This window comes from Eleutherodactylus coqui, chromosome 3, assembly GCF_035609145.1.
Source record: "Eleutherodactylus coqui strain aEleCoq1 chromosome 3, aEleCoq1.hap1, whole genome shotgun sequence".
In the NCBI taxonomy this organism is placed as follows: domain Eukaryota; kingdom Metazoa; phylum Chordata; class Amphibia; order Anura; family Eleutherodactylidae; genus Eleutherodactylus; species Eleutherodactylus coqui.
The window spans coordinates 197,199,903-197,219,912 of NC_089839.1; the positions used below are offsets into that span (position 1 = coordinate 197,199,903).

At 43.1% G+C, this 20,010-nt stretch overlaps 1 protein-coding gene across 1 annotated transcript; it reads left to right on the forward strand.

Annotated features, from left to right (window-relative positions):
- Window positions 1-303: 303 nt before the first annotated feature.
- Window positions 304-19,313, forward strand: LOC136619915 (protein kinase C theta type-like). The gene is made up of 7 exons (XM_066594639.1): window positions 304-400; window positions 3,875-3,990; window positions 16,456-16,709; window positions 16,880-16,942; window positions 17,090-17,644; window positions 17,842-17,885; window positions 18,292-19,313. Exons 1-6 carry the CDS (start codon window positions 367-369, stop codon window positions 17,864-17,866), a joined length of 1,047 nt encoding a protein of 348 aa, XP_066450736.1. The 5' UTR covers window positions 304-366; the 3' UTR covers window positions 17,867-17,885; window positions 18,292-19,313.
- The last annotated feature ends 697 nt before the right edge of the window (window positions 19,314-20,010 follow it).

Below are 20,010 nucleotides of genomic sequence, written 5' to 3' on the forward strand. Positions count from 1 at the left end.
AAGTGTTTTTGTAAACCGCAAAGCTGCTTAGGGCAAATTAGATGCATTTTTGTTATGCTCTGTATCTGCAGGAACATATCTGCGGGGTTTAGGGACCACAGCCACCTTTGATCCTATCACCCAGGAATTTATAATAGATACTCCACAGATACCAGCAACAAAGTGGTGGCCAGGAGGGTGTAAGTCATTTCTTTTTTTTGCACTCCAGTTCTTGATGTCTGTAATATAAAATGTTCCACACATGCCCAGATGGTAATTTCTGCATTTTTGATCTGAACAGTAGGAAAAACCAGCACACATGCTGTGGTCCTAGCCCAGCTATACAACAATGGACACAAGTACGACATACATCCATTTATAGTCCAGATGCGAAGTCTGAAGGAACACTCTCCACTGCCAGGTAACAATCTCAGTTCACTAGACCGTATGTATACGGACAACTAAACCCGATTCATAGATATCCTTATTCAATATCTCATTCTGAAATCATGAGTACTAATGTGGACTTGATTCCCTTTTGCTGCTATAATCTTCCTTTCTATGGATGATTTCCATTAGATTTTAGAACATAGCTGCAGATGTTCATGTCCATTCAGACATAAGACCATAAGTGAAATTGGGCACTGATATGGGGCACTAAGGCCTGGGTCAGAGTTGGCATTGTAATACATAATAAAGGTTTCCAGTGGGACTTGGGACAGTGCTCTGTGCAGGACAGTCGTGGCTTGTACAATGGGGGTATTTTCATGATCATACAGGAAATGTGGTGGAAGGCCATCAATCTAACCAAAATAAAGCTGGCTGTATATTCTATCCTACCAAAGGTATTTTGACATCTGACAAGAACTGTGATGGCTTTCTCATGGATGCGTTATGTACAGCTGCATCACTGGTGTATCCAATAGCAGCCAGTCCCTGTCGGACAATGCTGACACTAACTTGGTTTCTACTTGCTTGCATATTCTCAGTAGATAAGGGATTTCTGTGACCGGACCCTCTCAGGTGTCGTTTGTCCTTTTTGGTTAATATTTTGGGTTGTCTGGGGTTCTTTGTTTAGGCATGGTACATCCCTCTTTCCTCCACCTTGTGACCACGTAATTCCCATTTGAGCTGGTGTCTGGGTGGTAGTGGAATTGTCACAAACCAATAGTCCACTAATATGACAATCAAGAATGACACCACGTGTAAACTCTGTAAGTTCCTTAGATTGAAGCATGTTCAGCAAAACAAACTATGGCTGACATAAGACACGATCCAAATACTTTTGGTAAAATAGCATAGATAAGAGAGCTGTTGGCCGAATACTCATTTGGCCTACAGGTGTCTCTTGTGGCTCCCACATACGTACGCATGCCAAAATCAGACAATTGTACAAGGTTTTTTTCAGCAAGCAGAATGGGAAAAACCATTCCTAAACAACATCCCTGGCAATGGCTTATCTCCTGGGAGCCAACGGCCGGGCATATTGAAATCCAACAAGCTCAATTCCTTATTACCTGAAGTGCTGATGTTTGGGGACAGGCTGTCCATTAGCATGTAATGCAGATAAAAATCTGCTGTTCTACATCTTCAGACCTCCTCCATATCTTGCATTCCCTGTAATATAACAAAACTGGAGTTTTTCTTCCTAGAACTTTGTTCTGTTCCTTTGATTCTGTGGGAAAAGTAAGAAGAAATGAAGACAATGGCTGTTACCATTCACTTTGTCAAAGGGGCGTATCCCTACAAAGTGACACTTGTCCAATCAGTGATGAAAGTTGTATATGTGGACACACCCCATTGACAAAAGGAATAGTAACAACCAGTCGACAATTTATTCAGACATGTCCAGGAGGCCTAGCAGAGAATCGCTACAATGTAGAGCTATAAGAAAATATGCTCCAGAATTGTTTTTCCATGGAAAGTGTAATTATTTACTGAAGCAAAAATAATAGTAGTGGTGGTAGGTCCTCTTAAAGTGAACCTGTCACCTTCCTAAAGCACCATAAAGTAACTTATGGTGCTGCTAGGTGAGGTGACAGGAAGCCAGGTCCTGTAAGGTTTTTATATTTAACCATTTCCTGGTTCCCGTCACTAAAGTCTGAGTGGCGGCTGAAAATTTGACTCTTTTCAGAGTCGTGTGGGTGCCCATAGATTTTATAACAGAGCAAGCGCACAGAACTCTAAAAAGCCGGAGTGTAGCCTTCAGCGGCGGGCACCACGGGAACCAGGAAACAAGACCAGTAGAGTATAATAAATACAGCACCGCCCTAACATCACCATAAGTTAGTTTATAGTGCTGAAGGTGGCAGGTTCCCTTTAAAAGTGTAACTTTCTTGTGTAGGGAAATAGTAGTTGTCACAAAGACATGCTGTCGTGGACTACCTCAAGAAGTATAGCTGTATAACTCCATATCAGCACAGTTTTATGAGAGACGGCTTCTGTCCAACCAACCTGATGAGCTTCTATGAGGAGGTAAGTTCTAGACTGGACCCGGGAGTCATTGGATCTTGTGTATCTGGACTTCTCTAAAGAGTTTGATACTGTGCCGCATAAAAGGTTGGTATATAAAGTGAGAATGTTTGGTCTGGGCGAGAATGTGTGTAAGTAAGGGTAGGTAACTGGTCAGTGATAGAGAGCAGAGGCTGGTTATTGATGGTACATTTGGGTCATTGTTGCTAGTGGGGTACCACAGGGGGCAGTATTGGACCCTATTCTTTTCAATAAATGTATTAATGACCTAGTAGAGGATTGCACAGTAAAATAGCAATATTTGCAGATGATACAAAACTATATAAAGGAATTAACACAAGAGAGGATAGAATGTGGTTGCAAATGGATCTGGACAAGGGCAACTAAAGTAATAAACAGAATGGGCAAACTACAATACCCAGCAAGGTCATCAAAATTTGAAGTATTCACTTTAGATAAAAGATGGCTGAGGGGTGACTTAAAAATTATGTATAACTATATCAGGGGACAATACAGAGATCTCTCTCATCATCTACTTATACCCAGGACTGTGACTGTAACAAGGGGGCGCCCTCTACGTCTAGAGGAAAGAAGTTTTCTGCACCAACATAGAAGGGGGTTCTTTGCCTGAGGACGTGGCAATGGCAAATTCAATAAAGGAGTTTAAGAGGGGCCTGGATGCCTTTTTTGAGTGTTACAACATTATATGTTATAGTCACTAATTACATCAGAAGGGCCGGTGATCCAGCGATTATTTTGATTGCCAAACTTGGAGTTTGGAAGGATTTTTTTTCCCCTTAAATAAGAAAAATTGGCTTTTACCTCATTGATGTTTCTTTGCCTTCCTCTGGATCAACAATGGGAAGGGTGGGGGGTAATGGGGTGAATTAGATGGACACAAGCCATTTTTGGGCCTAGCATACTATGTTACCTAATGGTAGACAGCTAATTACTCCAAAGCAAGACTATATTTTCATCATGCTAGTAATGCGCGCTTAGTGTGCATGCTGGGAAAAGCTTTTCGGGCTTATTCAAAGGCTCCATTCACCCAACGAGAATTAGAAGTATTAATTAGAAGTATTATTTTGCTCTCCACTGGGTGCTTAGTATACCACAAAAAATGTAGTAAACTTCACTAACGCATAGAGAGGTATACAGAAAAAAACAAATACTGTGCTGTATACGTGTTATTTTTACAATAGGACCCTATGGGCAAAATATCCAATATGCAAACTTCTACAGTGGGATACGGTGCAATCCTCCTCCAGGGGGGAACGGCCGTAGTGTGATGAGAGTGCCCTTAGTTGTACACATATACACCAGCTAATACTTTCTGCTTTACACTTGGACAATTGATATAAATGCTGTGATATTACGTTTCTGTTTATAATAAATCAGAATTCATCATGTAACCTCTTTTCAGGAATATCCGTTGGAGACATTGGGCCCAAGATGGCTTTTAAGAACCTTGACAACGGATACCTCCTGATGAGCAATATTCAAATCCCAAAGGAAAACGTGCTAAGCAGATACTCTCAGGTACCCCTGTACATGTGATATATATGAGACAGCATATTTAGAAGACCCCTTTTATAATACAGGGGGTTTAGATACAGTGGCTCAGCTCTAGCATGCCAGATCTATACAGTGATAGTGATTGCAGTGCAGTTACCTCCATTGATCACAAGTGATGTCTTCTTCAATTGGTCTCCTCTGTAGTTCCTTTTCTTCTCTATCTGGGCCTAGACCACCATTAGCATTCATTCAACCACAACTAGTTTCTGCACACTATTAATCCTTCCAGGGGCCTCACTAAGTAATAGTGCCCCACAGATTAATAGCACCCATTCTGTGGACTCACAAATTAATAATGTGCCCTCTGAGCCCCTCAAATTTATAAAATGCTTTCTGTGTCCCCCTCCCTACTGGCCACAGCAGCAGAACAACTTTATCACTACTGCCAGACATCATTCAACTCCAGAAGTCCGTAGCCCCACACTGCCTACATGTCTTGCTCTAAGTATGGACGGGGAAAAGACTCAGGCTAAACACTGCACGGAGGCATGCATTGTCCAGCAGCAGTGTGACTTAAGGGGGCCGGTATGTCATCGGGTGGCACAGGGGGCCAGGCCATTTATCCCCATACCCCAATCATAAGGGGTCCTACAGTAACTGCGTGGTATGCTGGCATTATTGGTATGCCATTAGTCATGTGGTTCTTTGTATCAGAAATATGGATGAATAATCAACAACAGTTTTATCTGCAACAGGTACAAAGCAAAATGTGAAGTAAATAACAAGTATGTAATTCCATAATCTCAGAGCACGCACTTAAAACAGGAAATTTTTTTTAGCAATGGCTTAAAAATGGGTCCTACTACCTTTATGGGGTGCGGCGTCTGAACCTGAGGCATGCCGTTGCGGAGGAGAACACGGGTATGTTCTCAAGATGGTTATCACAGGTGGCTCTATGCTCTCCCCCTGGCAATGGTGACAAGGGCCTAGCTCGGTCGCATGCAGGTGCAAAAAACAGAACAGGCAAAAAATGTATAAATGATGGTAATCAATTTTAACAGTGTTGTCACGTGATGCCAGTACCTCTTTTCCCATAGAAAGTTACTCGTCAGCAAATAACAGAGTCCACAAAGTTAATCTTCAAAACCAGAGGTAAATGTTTCCTTTACACACGGAATCCAACCTTGATTTTCCAAGAGTACAGCAAGATGACAGTTCAGACACAACACTTTTAGCAGGCTTCCTTTGTACTTATCTTCTTGGTTCCTAGGTGTTTTTAATCCAAGTTATCTGATTAGACGATCCTCAGGGATACTTTCCCGATGCAGTGAGGTCCTCAACACTGCTGTTTCTTTCTCTTGATGTTCAGCTACACTTCTCAGCTGACACTTCTACATGCTATTGCTTAAAGATTTAGTCCCATTTTTGTATGTCTCAAGGAGTTTGAGAGAAGCCCACTGTTCTGTGGAGGCAGAAGCATACGTCAGCTTCAGCTTCACACTGACACGTCCTCCTCCACCGACTACATCTCGACTTTGTTCTGTCCTTTTCTCTTACTCTGCCTCCTCCTAACTCCTCCCTCCTTGCAAGACTAACTGCAACTCACAGATTAAGGAAGGGGGGAAAGGGTCAACAAAACATAAGACAGCTTATTAGCACACGCATAAGACGCATATACACAAAACAGTTTACGCAAGACAGACATACATCTACACTAAAAACACCCCAACTCTGGGCCCCCACAGCTCCCCCCTACTTAAAAGAAGCCAACCCCGATGTCCTCTGAAAATAGAGCGAATGCAGGTCCGGAGCAGGGATTCACAAGTGTACTACCCCATTACCTTAGACTTCTAGCTACCTAGTAAAATGAGTGTCTACTAACTCCTATGAAGACTAAGCTGAAGACTAGAAACAACTCTAACCTAGACATGATGTCAGCATGGCAGAACAACAATGAACTTCCCCCTCCAGCTAACCCGGTAACCCTTCCTGGTTTGATTTCCCAGGATCCCACTTCCAGTGTCAGACGTTATCTATGACAGCACGTATTGAAATGAGGACTGGCCAGTCTTTTTTTTCTTTTTTTGTGCTGAACCGAGATACCGGGATACTTCAGCATTCGCTATGGGGCCCATACATTGTTCTTCTCCCCAAAGCCCAAAACATTATTCCACACTGGCTCTAACACTAAGACAGAAAAGGGTGCAAAATTTTATCTTTACATAAAATTAAATTTCTAGAGTCCCAGCAAAGAACAAGTGAAATATATATTTCTATACTAGGATTATTTATTTCTTATTAGTTTAAGAAGAAAAAAAAATCCCTTTTCTACCTAAACGTTTTGTAGCAGTGCCAACCAAAAAGAAACAAAATGTCCAAGTTCTCTTTCCTTTTTAGTACTCTACTCCTTGAGGTCTCCATGGCAGTGTAGGCTCCTCCACTTTCGAGTCAGTAGAAAGTCCAGTGAGAGTCTGCTTACTTCCCCATGACCCTATTTCTAGAACACACAGACGGCCCAGGACTCCACCAACCTCCACCGACTGCATCTCGACTCTCTTCTCTCCCCCCCCCCCCCCTGCTTTCCTCTAACTCCTCCCTCCTTGCAAGACTAACTACAACTCACAGATTAAGGGGGGGAATGGGGCGACAAGACAGACAGTTTATTAGCACGTGCATAAGACACATGTACACAAAACAGTTTATGCAAGACAGACATACACCTACCCCAACTCTGGGCCACTACATGGGGCATAAAGGGATCACTATTACCTTATGGGTCAAAAAAGGGAGCACTATTACATTATGGGGGCACAAAGGAACACTTTTACTTTGTAGGGGAACTATTACATTATAAGGACACAAGGAGGCATTATTGCTTTATGGTTGCACTGTTACATTATGGGGGGCACAAAGGTGGCGATATTACCTACTAGTATACAATGGTGTCACCAATACCTTATGGGGGTACTATTATCTTTGTTGGGGCGAAAGGGAGGTACTATTGCTATGTAGATGTCATTGAGAGGAGCAGGAGGAGCAGCAGGATGGTTAGAGGGTTTAGAAATGAATTACAGCTAGAAAAAAATTGCCATGGCAGTCTTGGGCCCAAATAGAGAAGAAAGGCAAAAGTGAACACCACTAGTCAGAGGAATATGAGTCACTGAAGGTAACTGCACGGTACTCACTATGACTGTATAGAACTGGTATCTATTATTTTGTGACCACATTATTTAGATGTGTGCTAGTGTTGATACACTGTATCTAAGCCCACCATGTTATAAAGACTTATGTAAATGCTCCCCGCTGTCTCCAAGCTGAAAATCTGCCACAGGGCCAATGAGCCTTTAACTACACCAGCCAGGATAATGTCTGTGTACCTCTTTTGACATTTCTTGACTGCATTGACGTCCACTCCAGTCCCTTTGTGTTGATGAGCCTCAGTCTATGTAGCACCATTATGGATTTTCTGTGGGTGCCTCCCACTACTCATTGCCTAGCCCACGAAGCTGCTCATTCAGCCTCCTCCAGAATCATGTGTTCACTCAGGTAATGGGCGCGTTACCTGATCTTTTTTCCTCAGCATTCTTGAGTCCCGATGACGTGCTCGACCACGTTAGGTCCTCTTGACTCAGAAGGACCAGGGTTACCAAACGCATCATTGCTGAGCTACCAGTAGCTCAGCTTTCTGATTGACAAAGGAAGAACTATATGTTTATAGGCTGACTTGGTTCTACTATAGGAGGGCATATTTTAGCACAGAGTTGAACACATCTGCCAGCGTTAACAAGATTGTAAGTGACGTTAAGACTGATAAGGGGAATTTCCGGCGCAGACGATGTGACACCAGCCCACGTGGTGTATGTGCTGTTCCAGATCTTGCATTATTGATGAATGTGGCACACTGTGCAACAGGGGGAGTATATGATAATCTAATGTGTGATATTTTCATAAATACAGTATATTTGATGTTGATTTCCTCCTTGGTACAAGGTTCTTCCTGATGGCTTCTATGCTAAAAGGAGATCTGACAAGATAACCTATTTCTCCATGATTGCTGTGAGAGTCAGCATGCTCCGTGATGAGGTACTGGAGGCACTGATGAAGGCCTGCACCATCTCTGTCCCATACTCGGCTGTGAGACGACAATCAGAGTTAAAACCGGGGTATGTTTGCCAATGTTGGCTTACCATATAGACCTCAAAGAACCTTTGTGCTTCAGAATAAGTTTTAGTTGATCTTTTGTGTCATTATGAAATGGCTGAATAGAACTTTAAAAACAAATTTGACACCTACTTTTGTAAGATTAGAAGATACGAGTGACAACTAATATGGCTTCCATAATACCTACAATAATGTTTGTCACCCACCTTCCTCAAAGACCTAAAATGTACCTACTTATGAAAGAGAAGTACAGCATACATTGATCAGCTATAACACTAAAACCACTGACAGTGAATAACATTGATGATCACCTGACAATGGCCACTGTGAACAGCTGAGAAATGCATTTGGAAAGCATTCAGACCCTTTCACCATTATTACATTTTGTTATGTTGTTGCCTTGCGCAAAGTAAAAGACACCCCCTGTCTATATAAGGTCTCACAGCTCATGATGCATATCAGAGCCAATACGAGGCTCTGATATGCATCGTATAAGCCATGAGTAGAAAATAACTGCTTGTAGAACTCAGAGACAGGATTGTGTGGACACAGGTCTGGAGAAGGCCACTAAAAAAAAATCTGCACTGAACGTTCCCAATAGCACAGCGGCTGCCATAATTCTTAAATGGAAAACGTTTGGAACAACCAGGACTCTTCTTAGAGCTGCCAATTCACCAAACTAAGTAATCGGGGGAGAAGGGTCCTGGTAAGAGGTGATCAAGAATCCTATGCTCACTTTGGCTGAGCTCCAAAGATCCGATGTGCAAATGGGGAAAACTTCCAGAAGGTCAACCATCACTGCAGCACTCCACCAATCTGGGCTTTATGGCAGAGTAGACAGAAAGAAATCTCTCCTCATTAAAAGACAAATGAAAGCCACCTGGAGTTTACCAAAAAGCATCTGAAGGACTCTTGGACTGTGAGAAACAAGATTCCCTGGTCTGATGAAACCAAGATGGAATTTTTTTCCTCAATTCTAAGGGTTCCCACCCACCGGCGTTTTTTTCTCCACTGTGCTACGAGAGTAAGTGAAAACTCTCACAGAGCAGTGCGAGAGACAGTCTTTTTAATGGAGCCAGTGGCAGCAGCGCTAGCCCCATTGAAAAGATATGGAGAATGTCGCGGACTTCTGCCACAGTTGTGACAGCTGCGGCAGAAGTCCGCGGCATGCTATCCCAATGCTTTCAATGGGATCGGCACTGCTGCCGATCCCATTGAAAGTAGTGGTTTCTGACAAGCCCTACAGAATGATTATCGGAGAAGGGCTTGAAATATAAGCCCTTCCCCGATAATCATAAAAAAGTGGTTAAAAAAATAATAAGAAAGTTACTCACCTCTCCTGCTGTCAGCCGCGTCCTCCGGCTGGCTCCCCGGCACTGCTACTGAACTCTTTCAGCAGACGGGGATTTAAAAATCCCCGCCTCCTGAAAGGGCTGTGCAGATTGGCTGAGGGCTTCAGCCAATAGCAGCTACTGCTTAGATATTGGCGGAGCGCTCAGCCAATGGCAGATAGCTCTTAGCTATTCATTCATGAATAGAATGTCACAGAATGTCACAGAATGTCCAAAATGGCAGGCCCAGTGGGGTGTTCCCAGTATGTAATGCCTAGTACCTATCAAAAATGGTCTAAAGAAGGACAGCTAATGAATCTCCAACAGGATCATGAATGGCAAAGGCCTCCTGATGCAGGTTGCGAGTGAAGGCTTGCCTATATAGTCTGATCTACAGAGCAGCTACTGTAGGTAAAATTGCTGAAAAATATTGGGTCTGATAGAAAGGTGTCAGAGAACACAGGACATTGCAGCTTGCTATTTATTGGCTGTGCAGCCATAGGTTTATTTATTTATAAATCTAGAGGAAGGAGGGCTGTACCCGGGAGCTTTGGGATACTAGTTTCTGAAAATGTATTTATCGTGGAGAATAAAAGATGAAGATGAAATTAGCGGGCATGACCAGAATATATGCAAAAGGTATCCCTCTTGTCCACAGCCTCTCCAACATAGGGCGTCTGGAATGAAGCGTCTATTTCTTACTCGTAAGGGTGTAAAATACCATCTTGTTAAAACTATTAAAGGGGTTGTCCCGCGGCAGCAAGTGGGGTTATACACTTCTGTATGGCCATATTAATGCACTTTGTAATGTACATTGTGCATTAATTATGAGCCATACAGAAGTTATAAAAAGTTTTTTACTTACCTGCTCCGTTGCTAGCGTCCTCGTTCCCATGGAGCCGACTAATTTTCGCCCACCGATGGCCAAATTAGCCGCGCTTGCGCAGTCCGGGTCTTCTGCTCTCTTCAATGGAGCCGCTCGTGCAGAATGCCGGCTCCGTGTAGCTCCGCCCCGTCACGTGCCGATTCCAGCCAATCAGGAGGCTGGAATCGGCAATGGACCGCACAGAAGAGCTGCGGTCCACGGAGGAAGAGGATCCCGGCGGCCATCTTCACCGGTAAGTATAGAAGTCACCGGAGCGCGGGGATTCAGGTAAGTGCTCCGGTAAGCTTTCTTTAGGTCCCTGCATCGGGGTTGTCTCGCGCCGACCGGGTGGGGGTTGAAAAAAAAAAAACCCGTTTCGGCGCGGGACAACCCCTTTAAGTGAGTTTCTAATATTTTAGCACAATTAGTAGCTTGTTTTGCTTGTCTGAAAGAGAACAAGCATCTTTCTATTGGAACAGTTATTCTCAGATCCTTTTCCCTATTTAGGAGGTGACATTTTTTACCCGGTCTCAAGTCTCCTACTATGTTGTCATAGAAAAACTTGGTTTTTGAATTATTTAATTATTATTATTACTAAATTTAAATACCGGATTTTGTTTTTCCATATTGTTTATCTCTATATATTTTATTTATCATGTATTCGTTCTTTTTATCATATTCAATTCATTCCAGTCTATTTCATCACATGACCAGCTCTAGCTGCAATGAATTTCATGGGTCTTTCAAAGAATATTTAATTTCATGTAAAAATTGGACGAATTTAAAAAATATATATGAAATCTGTCTTTGTATTCATTCCTGCTGGGAATCTGGTGCTCAGTGTTAGAATCCAATAGGCTTCTCTATTAGGGACCATCTCTTTACTTATTCTGCACTTTCTGGGACTATTAACCTTTTCAATGCCAAAAAAAATGCCAAACTCTCCATGTTACCTGAGTGTACCTCCAAGAAATGTCCGGCCGCTCCTGAGCCACTCGGGTTGGAATTTTTCATCTGTCTCCCATGTTTTGCAATGCGTGTCCTGATCTTTCTCGTAATGCATCCCACATAGTATATCCCACACGTAGTACATGTAATGACAAATACTATATTTTCACAACTACAGTTTATGAAGCTATTAATTTTAGACTCTTTATCCCTTCACTATTGGTAAATCTCTCCTTTCTCAAACCCAAATGCCACACACTGCAACAAGAGTTCCCACATCTAAACAAACCCTTAAATGTCAACCAGTGAGATGTTTTCTATATTTGATACATATAACCTGGGTGATAGAATGTTACCTACATTTTGATTTCTCTTCGCCACAAACATTGATTATCATTTATAATCTCATCTTGTTTTAAGATTAGCAAGAACCTATATAAAAAAAGCTTTTTTGATGTTATAAAATCACGGTTGTATGTAGGCTGTTGGGAACACTGAGCCCTTTCTCTTTTTCCAAGACAGAATTCCTTTCTTATTCTCCAGTAGTTTTTCCCTTTCCATCATATCTACTTTTTTACCAGTTCTGTTAAAGATAGATTATTTGTATCCTTGGTCTTGCAACCTACGGTATATTTCTTTTTTTTTTTCTGCGTCATAACTTACTGGGTCACTACAAGCTCTTTTTGCCCTTATAAATTCCCTTGTGGGTATCACTTTAAGGGCGACTTCAGGGGTGGGGGCGGAGCTAAGTTCCAGGTCTCAGCTCTGCCTGCGTCCTGTCCCCTCCCATTGCAAATAGCGTCAAGAGGCAGAGAAGGGGCGTGAGCTCAGTGCACTGCTCCCGGCTCTTCTAGCCTCCTTCCCCTGCAGAGAGGGACACCGTATATCGGCCGGGCATGAAAACCTGGCCGATATACCGTAGTCTGAATAAGCCCTTACTGTGTTATTAGGATGCCCACTAGTGGCATGTAGAATCGTGTTACCAGACGTTGGTTTTCTATATAATTCCATTTCAATTCTCCCTGTTTCATTATTACCTTTCAACATCAGATCTAAGAATGGAACCATCATTTTATAATTCCATGTAATTTAAGGTATGCACTGTGTACAGTGTTTCCATATTTTTGTCCAACCCCTTGGGTATTGCAAATGTGAATCTTCATATCCAAGCTACAGGGGGTACAGAGTTTGCACTTGGACTTGGAAACATGAGGGGAACCAAATGATCCCTTTATGCCACATGAGACCACTGTCATAAATGACATAGCTGGGAGCCTTGTCACAGATTTTGCATTGGGGCTTAAGAAGCTTCACAGTAGGCATGTAGGGTGACCAGATTTTCTCAGGGTCAAAGGGGTGTGATCAGGGGCGTGGCTTATCACAACGTATGATTTTTTTCTTTTTTTTTTTACCTCCTTTGTTGTAAAAAGTACAAAGCCATTTAAAAAAAGATGGGGAGCAAATTCTGCAGCATTTCTTCATGCAAAAGGCAGTCAAAATCTAGAAATTAGCCTCGTACTTGCAGCTGATTTTTCACTATGCGGCACTCCCCCTTATCTGCTCCCAAGGCTTCCAGTGTTAGCACTCCCTGGAAGTTAGGGGAGTAGCGGAAGAGGATCCCAGATGCACACACTGCCATCAGTGTTTGTATCTGGCAGCGGTGCCAGTCAGTGATTACCAGCTGTGTAGCTGCAGCACCCTGGCTGCTAATCACTTTAATGGGGATCCCACGTCTTGAAATGGTGACCCCATGTCCCGACCCTGGGAAAGCTGGACAAAAGGTCACAAAGCGGGACTGTCTGACCTAAATGAAGATGTATGGTCTCCTTAGATAAGGGCTTAAACAGATGAGTGTGATACATGGAGAATGGAACCCATTGATTTCAATGGGCTTTTTACCCCCTTTCTTTTCTTTTTTTGCTCCTGTTTTTCTGTGGGTGCAAAATAATAGGACCTGCCTTATCTTGTGCATGTTTGCGAACCAAAAAGCCCCACAGAGGTCTATGGGAGGTGTGGAAGCACGCATATCTGCCCGCACGGAAATGCACTTAGTGCAGCGCATACCTGCAATCACAGCCACCATGTTAGGCAATGTATCCTTTTATATCAGGTGCGGTGATTCCCCCCGGCTTGTGTGAACGAGTGGTGCCTGCGCAAATACGCTCCATTTCTGAACAGGCGCAAGTGTTAAATACACTCATTCACTGTGCAGAAGTGAGCGTATTACGCTACACGCTCTTCTTTCGAGGCCCAAAACCTGGCGATATCTTGTACACAACCTCTCCTTCTCCCAGACTTCAGATTGGACTCACAAACTTGTCTAATATAGTAGTCTTTATTGGCTCAATCTAAATAAAGTCTTATAATGCCGTATGCACATTACTGTGCCAATTTACAGCCCCCAACAGTAATTTTCACCACCACTGCTTGTTTATAAAACCCTCCTAACATTTCTATATTACCCCTTTCTAACATTTCATACCTCACTATAAACCCCCATTGTGGATGAATCCCTCTGTGACCTCCATAGAAGCATCTCCACTCGCTACACCCAGATCTGCGCTGGCGAGGGCGCTGCCCATTGTAACCTATGGAAATACACATCATGTATCTGGATGATGAACACTTATTGAATAGAGCAGAAAATGACCCTCACAGGCATTATTATCCCTCTCAGTAGTACAATTTATGGGTTATTTCTCCACCCTGTTCATTTAAATTTCCACACAACTACAAGTTTTCTAAAACTCCAGAAGTTCTGATGAACTATGGGCACCGCTGCCAACCCTGAAATGAAGTGCCATCCCTACCCCATCTATTAATAATGTGGCACTAGAAGAACCAGCTATGAATTTCCCTGTTTCATTGGGCACTAGACCATCACTCATGGTGCCCACATCACTGTGTATATGGCAGAGCAGGGTACTGGCAAGCAAAGTACTGGCAGCTTCCCTGACCTTTGACCTTCACTCGGCCAACTGCCATTTCCTTTCAACTGACGACGGCAGTGGTTGGATTGAAGAGTACAAGACTGTGAATAATGGCGTCCAATGGACACGGAGGAGTTGGAGAAAAGAGAAAGAGAGAAGATGACAGCGTGAGTGGACTCACGGAAATAAAGAAGAGGAGGAGCGGAGAGGATGAGCCTAAGGATGAGGGGCCAAGACCGGGCACCAGCCAGGACCTCGTACCACCACACCACAGCTTTGATATCAGTCGCTTCACTGCCCTACAGATCTTGGGCAGAGGAAGCTTCAGCAAGGTAAGTTCCAGAACTTTGTATTTTCGGGTTGGGGCGCAGTGAGGGCTCCTTCACACGGGGGGGATTTTACATTAGTATTTTTAAGCCAAAATGTAAATCTTCCCATTCTACTTCCTTTGGACTTTCCATTTTTGCCTCACAAAATACTGATGAAAGACTCTGATGTGTGAACGACGGTCACCCATAATCGCTGCTTTAACCCCTTAAGGACACGGCCTGTTTTGGGCATAAGAACGCAATGATTTGGGGGGACTTTTATCTCCACTTTTCAAAAGCCATAACTTTTTATTGTTCTGTCGACATGGCCGCTTGAGGGGTTGTTTTTTGCAAAGCGAACTGTAGTTTTCATTGGTGCCATTTTTGGGTAAATATACTATATTGTACAACTTTAGAAATGTTTTTTGATAGCAGGGAGAGAAAACCCATCAATTCTGTCATTGCTCGTTTTATGTGTTTTTTACAGCGCTAATCATGCAGCATAAATAACATGATACATTTTCTCTGCAGGTCGGTACGATTACATTTATACCAAAATTCTTATGATTGTTTTGGGTTTTTCTACTTTTCCACAGTAAAAACTCTTTTTTGGAAATTTTTTTCCCACATCGCTGCATTGAAAATCCTATAACTTTTTTATTTTTCTGTGGACGGAGCTCTGTGAGGGTTTTTTGTGTGACAAGCTGTAGTCTTTATTGGTACCATTTTGGGGTACATACGGCTTTTTTGATCACTTTTATTGTGATTTTTGGGAGGCAAAATGTTGAAAATAAGCATTATGCCTCTGTTTTGTAGTTTTTTTTATTGTTTTTTGCTGTGCAGGATAAATAATGTGTTCAAATTAATTGTACGGGTTGTTACAGATATGATGATACCAAATATGTGGGGTTTTACGTTTTTTGAAATTTATACAAATAAGGTAAAGAACACAAAAAAGAGGGTTTTTTTTGTTTTACATGATGTTAGTTTTTCACATTATTTTTATATTTTCTTTTTTACACTTTTTATATCCCTGTAGGGGTCTTGTACTATAGCAGCTATGATAATAAAGCCTTGCAGGACTTGTTTGTATTTCCCATGCCTTCGTTTAGCAATGACCCATATATCCGCAGCTCATATGGTGACCCTAGGTTACCGATCTGGCATCTTCTCTTTCGCTGCCAATGTCCCCGGTGGCACATCCGCAGTACATGGAACACTGCGCCATCGCTAGGGCAATGACGCGGCCTTCTCTGCTGCGAATGTACCGCCCGGAGCATGCGCAGTTGAGAGGATGCCACACTGTCGCTATGGCGATGACACGGCTCCTGTGGCCATTCCGCAATGATGATTGCGGAATGGCTGGCATGATGGATGACTTTTTTCATTAACTTCAATGGAAGCCGGCCGTGCGTAGCCTGCAGCAAATCGCAGAAAGCTGTGATTTCTTTCCTGCGAAAATCACAATTAATTTCCTCTCATGGGCAGGAAATCGCGTTTTGCCATAACATGCTATGGGCTGGATTTGCTGTGAAATCCGTAGGTGGAATCCCGCTCTGCATTTCGCAATGTAAGTCGGCCCGCTGCAGGAGGCCTTATGCTCGCGGAAAAAACTCTATTGTGTAAATTGACTTATGGTGCGGATTGTAACTCTGCTTCATGTCAACTTATGTTGTTTCAGCATGATTTTCATCTCTTTTCATGTAGATGCTGCTATGTGTGGAACTAGCCTTAGGCTACCTACACATAACCAAGCGCGATATCGGAATGTGAAACGTGGCCCAATATCATGCTCGCTAATGTGCGATTTACCCATTTTTTCTTTAAAAACACACAAATCTTGCACAATTTGAAAGCGGCCTATTGATAAATCCCTCATGCAATAAATGTATATGATTTTCCCCTCTGGTCGCTGTCAGTGATTATTTCCTATTTGTTTTCTTGAGGTGGTCCTGGCATCATTCCCCGAAAGAAACACTTTCATGGCCATCAAGGTTGTCAACAAAACAAGGAGCGAACCACACATCTTAATGAGAGAGCAGCGGATACTACTGAAGGCCCAAGACTGCCCTTTCATCTGTCACCTGTATGCCGCACATCAGTCTGCAGACCGAGTCTACTTTATCACAGAGTATCTGCTTGGAGGAAGCCTAGGAGCGCTGATCAAAATGTGCGGCAGCTTGGACATCAACCATGTGAGGTGAGTAAATGACTAACCAGGGGTTGGGGGGACTGAGGGTGACATGACAAATATAGAAGAGTGGAGGGCATACAGGCTGCCTCTTCTCTTCTGGTGGTGACGGACACTTTGATGGTGACATGATGTCAGCGGACTGATTTCATGTCATTGATACTACACTCTTCTCTCAGATTCTACACAGCGGAGATAGCATGCGGCCTCCAGTTCCTGCATCAACGCAGCATCGTCCATCGGTAAGCAGAACTTTTCCACATTTCTCTTTTTCCTTGCAATGGGTTCCAGACTTTCCCAGAATCCTCAATTAGGACTTTTTTCTGTGGTACATACCTAAGACCTCTGTATCAATGAACAGATTAACATGTCTCTTTTTTTCATTGCAGTGACATAAAGCTAGACAACATCATGCTGGACAGATCTGGACACATCCGCCTGATTGACCTGGGGCTGGCCCAAGACGGTGTCACCTCGTCTAACAAGATCAGTGGAGTGACGGGCACACTTCAATTCATGGCCCCAGAAGTGCTTCTTGAAGAAGACTACGACACAGCAGTCGACTGGTGGAGCCTGGGAATTGTCGTATCCTGGATGGCGGCAGGACAGTCCCCTTTCTATTACGGCTCCATCAGGAGAAAGGTCATCAAAGCCATCACCAGAAAGGAGCCAAAATTCCCACCTTGGCTTGATGCTGATGTGAAGCATCTTCTGGAGAGACTGCTACGTAAGAAGCCTGAGGAGAGGCTGGGTGTCTACAGGAACATCCGAGGTCACCAGTTCTTCGACACCATAGATTGGGAGGTGTTGGAACTTAAAAGAGCACGGCCACCATTCAAACCATTCAGGGAAGTTTTGGAGAATCGGGACCTGCTGTGGCTGGAGGATAAGACACCCCTTCACCCGATAGACGGATTATCGTACACTTCACCAAGTTGGACCCGGTAAGATCTTCCTCCTCTAGGGATAATGTTCTTCATTTTGACCTCTGTGTTCATCATTATTGTTCCTCTTGTGTCAGACAGCACAGGTGGTCATATAATAACCCTGCTTCGTGTCACCATGCCTGGTCCGCAGTCTTTTCCCTCCTCAGCTACATTTTTATTTCTTTTCCAATAATTATGTTTCTGCTTCTTCCTAGGATGATGAGAAGAATCCGATTGTGAAGGAAGCCACAACCATCTGGTAAGTTATATCTGTACACCTACACATACCTATCTGTACAACAATACATTCCTATACACAAAGGACACCTACCATTAATACACTGCAACAGAACAGCCGGGCTTCTGCCAAATGATTTGACCTTTTATGCCAGAATCTGGCATAAAATGCCCTGTAATTTTCCCCCTTTGAGTCATTCCCTTCTGAGATTTTGATATATCTGGTTGGCAAGCAATATGGCCTCCATTATGGCTTCCACAATCACAAAACTGCTAATAACTCATAGTAGAGTCACAGTTGCAGAAAATAACTTTTTTTGTATATCAAATATAAATCAGCTCCTGATACAAATCGTCATATTACAGTAGTTCACTTGTTTGTATCCACAACTGGTAAAACTAACAATTTTCTCTCTTATTTCTTATAGACTAAGCCCACGTCAACTGTCTCCTGAACCTGCGACTCTGCTGCTGTAGAAGAGCTCCGCTTACCAACAACATCCTCTCTCCACCATCTGTATCCTGCATGCTAACATCAGCTACCTTGACCTCCTCCGGCTGACTTGAACATCATCCTCTCCTGAAGACCTTCTACACCACCAGGAGCGGCCTGTGCTTGATTTGTAGCTGGCGAGTTCAGGAAAAATAGCCCGAGTGACTATTATCCCTGAACTCCTGGTTACTAGTAAGACCTCGGCACAGGCCGGGTAAGTAGCCTACACCACACCAGATTAAACACAAGTATAAATACAAACACATACATAGACACGAGTACGCACACACAGATAGGTGTAGTTGTCGGCTTTGATCTTGGGACTTGCTCTGATCGCCATATTTGGGATCAGGAAGGAATTTTTCCAACTTGAGGACAATTGGCTCATACCTCAAGGTGGTTTTTGCCTTCCTCTGGATCAACTCACAGCCTTAAATAGGGTTAGGTTTTATTTATAAGGAAACAGCCACATAAATAATATAATACAAACATAAAAATGAAACACAAACTTTAGCTGACATCACATACACTAGGGAGGTGAGCTGCTGGCGTTTGATTCTGAGATTTATTCTGGTTGCCATATTTGGGATCAGGAAGGAATTTTCCCCCCTTGAAACAGGATGATTGGCTCTTTCCTAAAGGGGGTTTTCGCCTTCCTCTGGATCAACACAGTCTATAAATAGGTTTAGTTCAATACACTTTATATTTCACACTAACAGATGGTAATAGATTTATGAAAACAATAACACATTTTAAAAAGTCAGATAGATCAGATGTCGGCTTCGATCCTGGGATTTGTTCCGATCGCCATATTTGGGGTCAGGAAGGAATTTTTTCCCTTTATACAAGGATAATTGGCTTTTTCCTTAAAGGGTTTTCGCCTTCCTCTGGATCAACTCAGCCTCCAAATTCCCCATAATAAAATGTATTATCTCCTATAACTAGAAATAAAATGTTCTTTCTCCATAAATCTTTGTGTCTGTGTCTTTATTTCCATTGAATGTCTTACATAATGTTCTTCCAATGCCACTGGGGATTGTATTTGCAAGAACCATAGTGATGAGTGGGGGCCCATGTAGTTACGCCCCTGCCTTTAACCTTCCTTCACAGAAATTCCAGAGACAATATTAAGAACTTATTAGTCTGCCTGTCCTTGGGCGTTGCGGTAACCCGCTGCAGAGAGCTTTCACTGCGTTCCCCGTGGCTGGATTATCACCGCGGGGAATGCAATTCAAACCTGCCCATGGACAGACAGCCTTACCGTCAGAGACCCAAAGGGTCTCAACTAACTTATCAGATCAAATCTGAGAGCTTAGCTGCAAAGGATCCAATATCGCAAAAGTATAGACGTAGGAGATTGCTCAATCGTCTAGTTCCTCAGATGTAATACACTGGACCCAGACGGTTAAGGATAGAAGATCTATCTGTAATTTCTGAAGCCATAGCAATTTTCGGGCTCACTGCATAGAACCTTTCTGCCTAAGGCTAGGGTCAGACAGGAGCAGCTTTCAGCCAGAGGACCTAACATATAGTGTAGTGGCCTGATTTACTCAAACCCTATGCTGGAGTGCTTTGGAGGATGAGGTTAATTAATGCCCATTAACTCATTATTATCTTGTTTTGCATGTAAAAGGACCCCCGGAGTTGTTTGCCG

Bases quoted from the DNA above. Each gene is read 5' to 3' on its own strand.
- LOC136619915 (XM_066594639.1), top strand. From the start codon at position 367: ATGCGAAGTCTGAAGGAACACTCTCCACTGCCAG. The intron at 401-3,874 runs GTAACAATCTCA...ACCTCTTTTCAG, and splicing joins GGAACACTCTCCACTGCCAG to GAATATCCGTTGGAGACATT. The intron at 16,943-17,089 runs GTAAGCAGAACT...TTTTCATTGCAG, and splicing joins CAACGCAGCATCGTCCATCG to TGACATAAAGCTAGACAACA.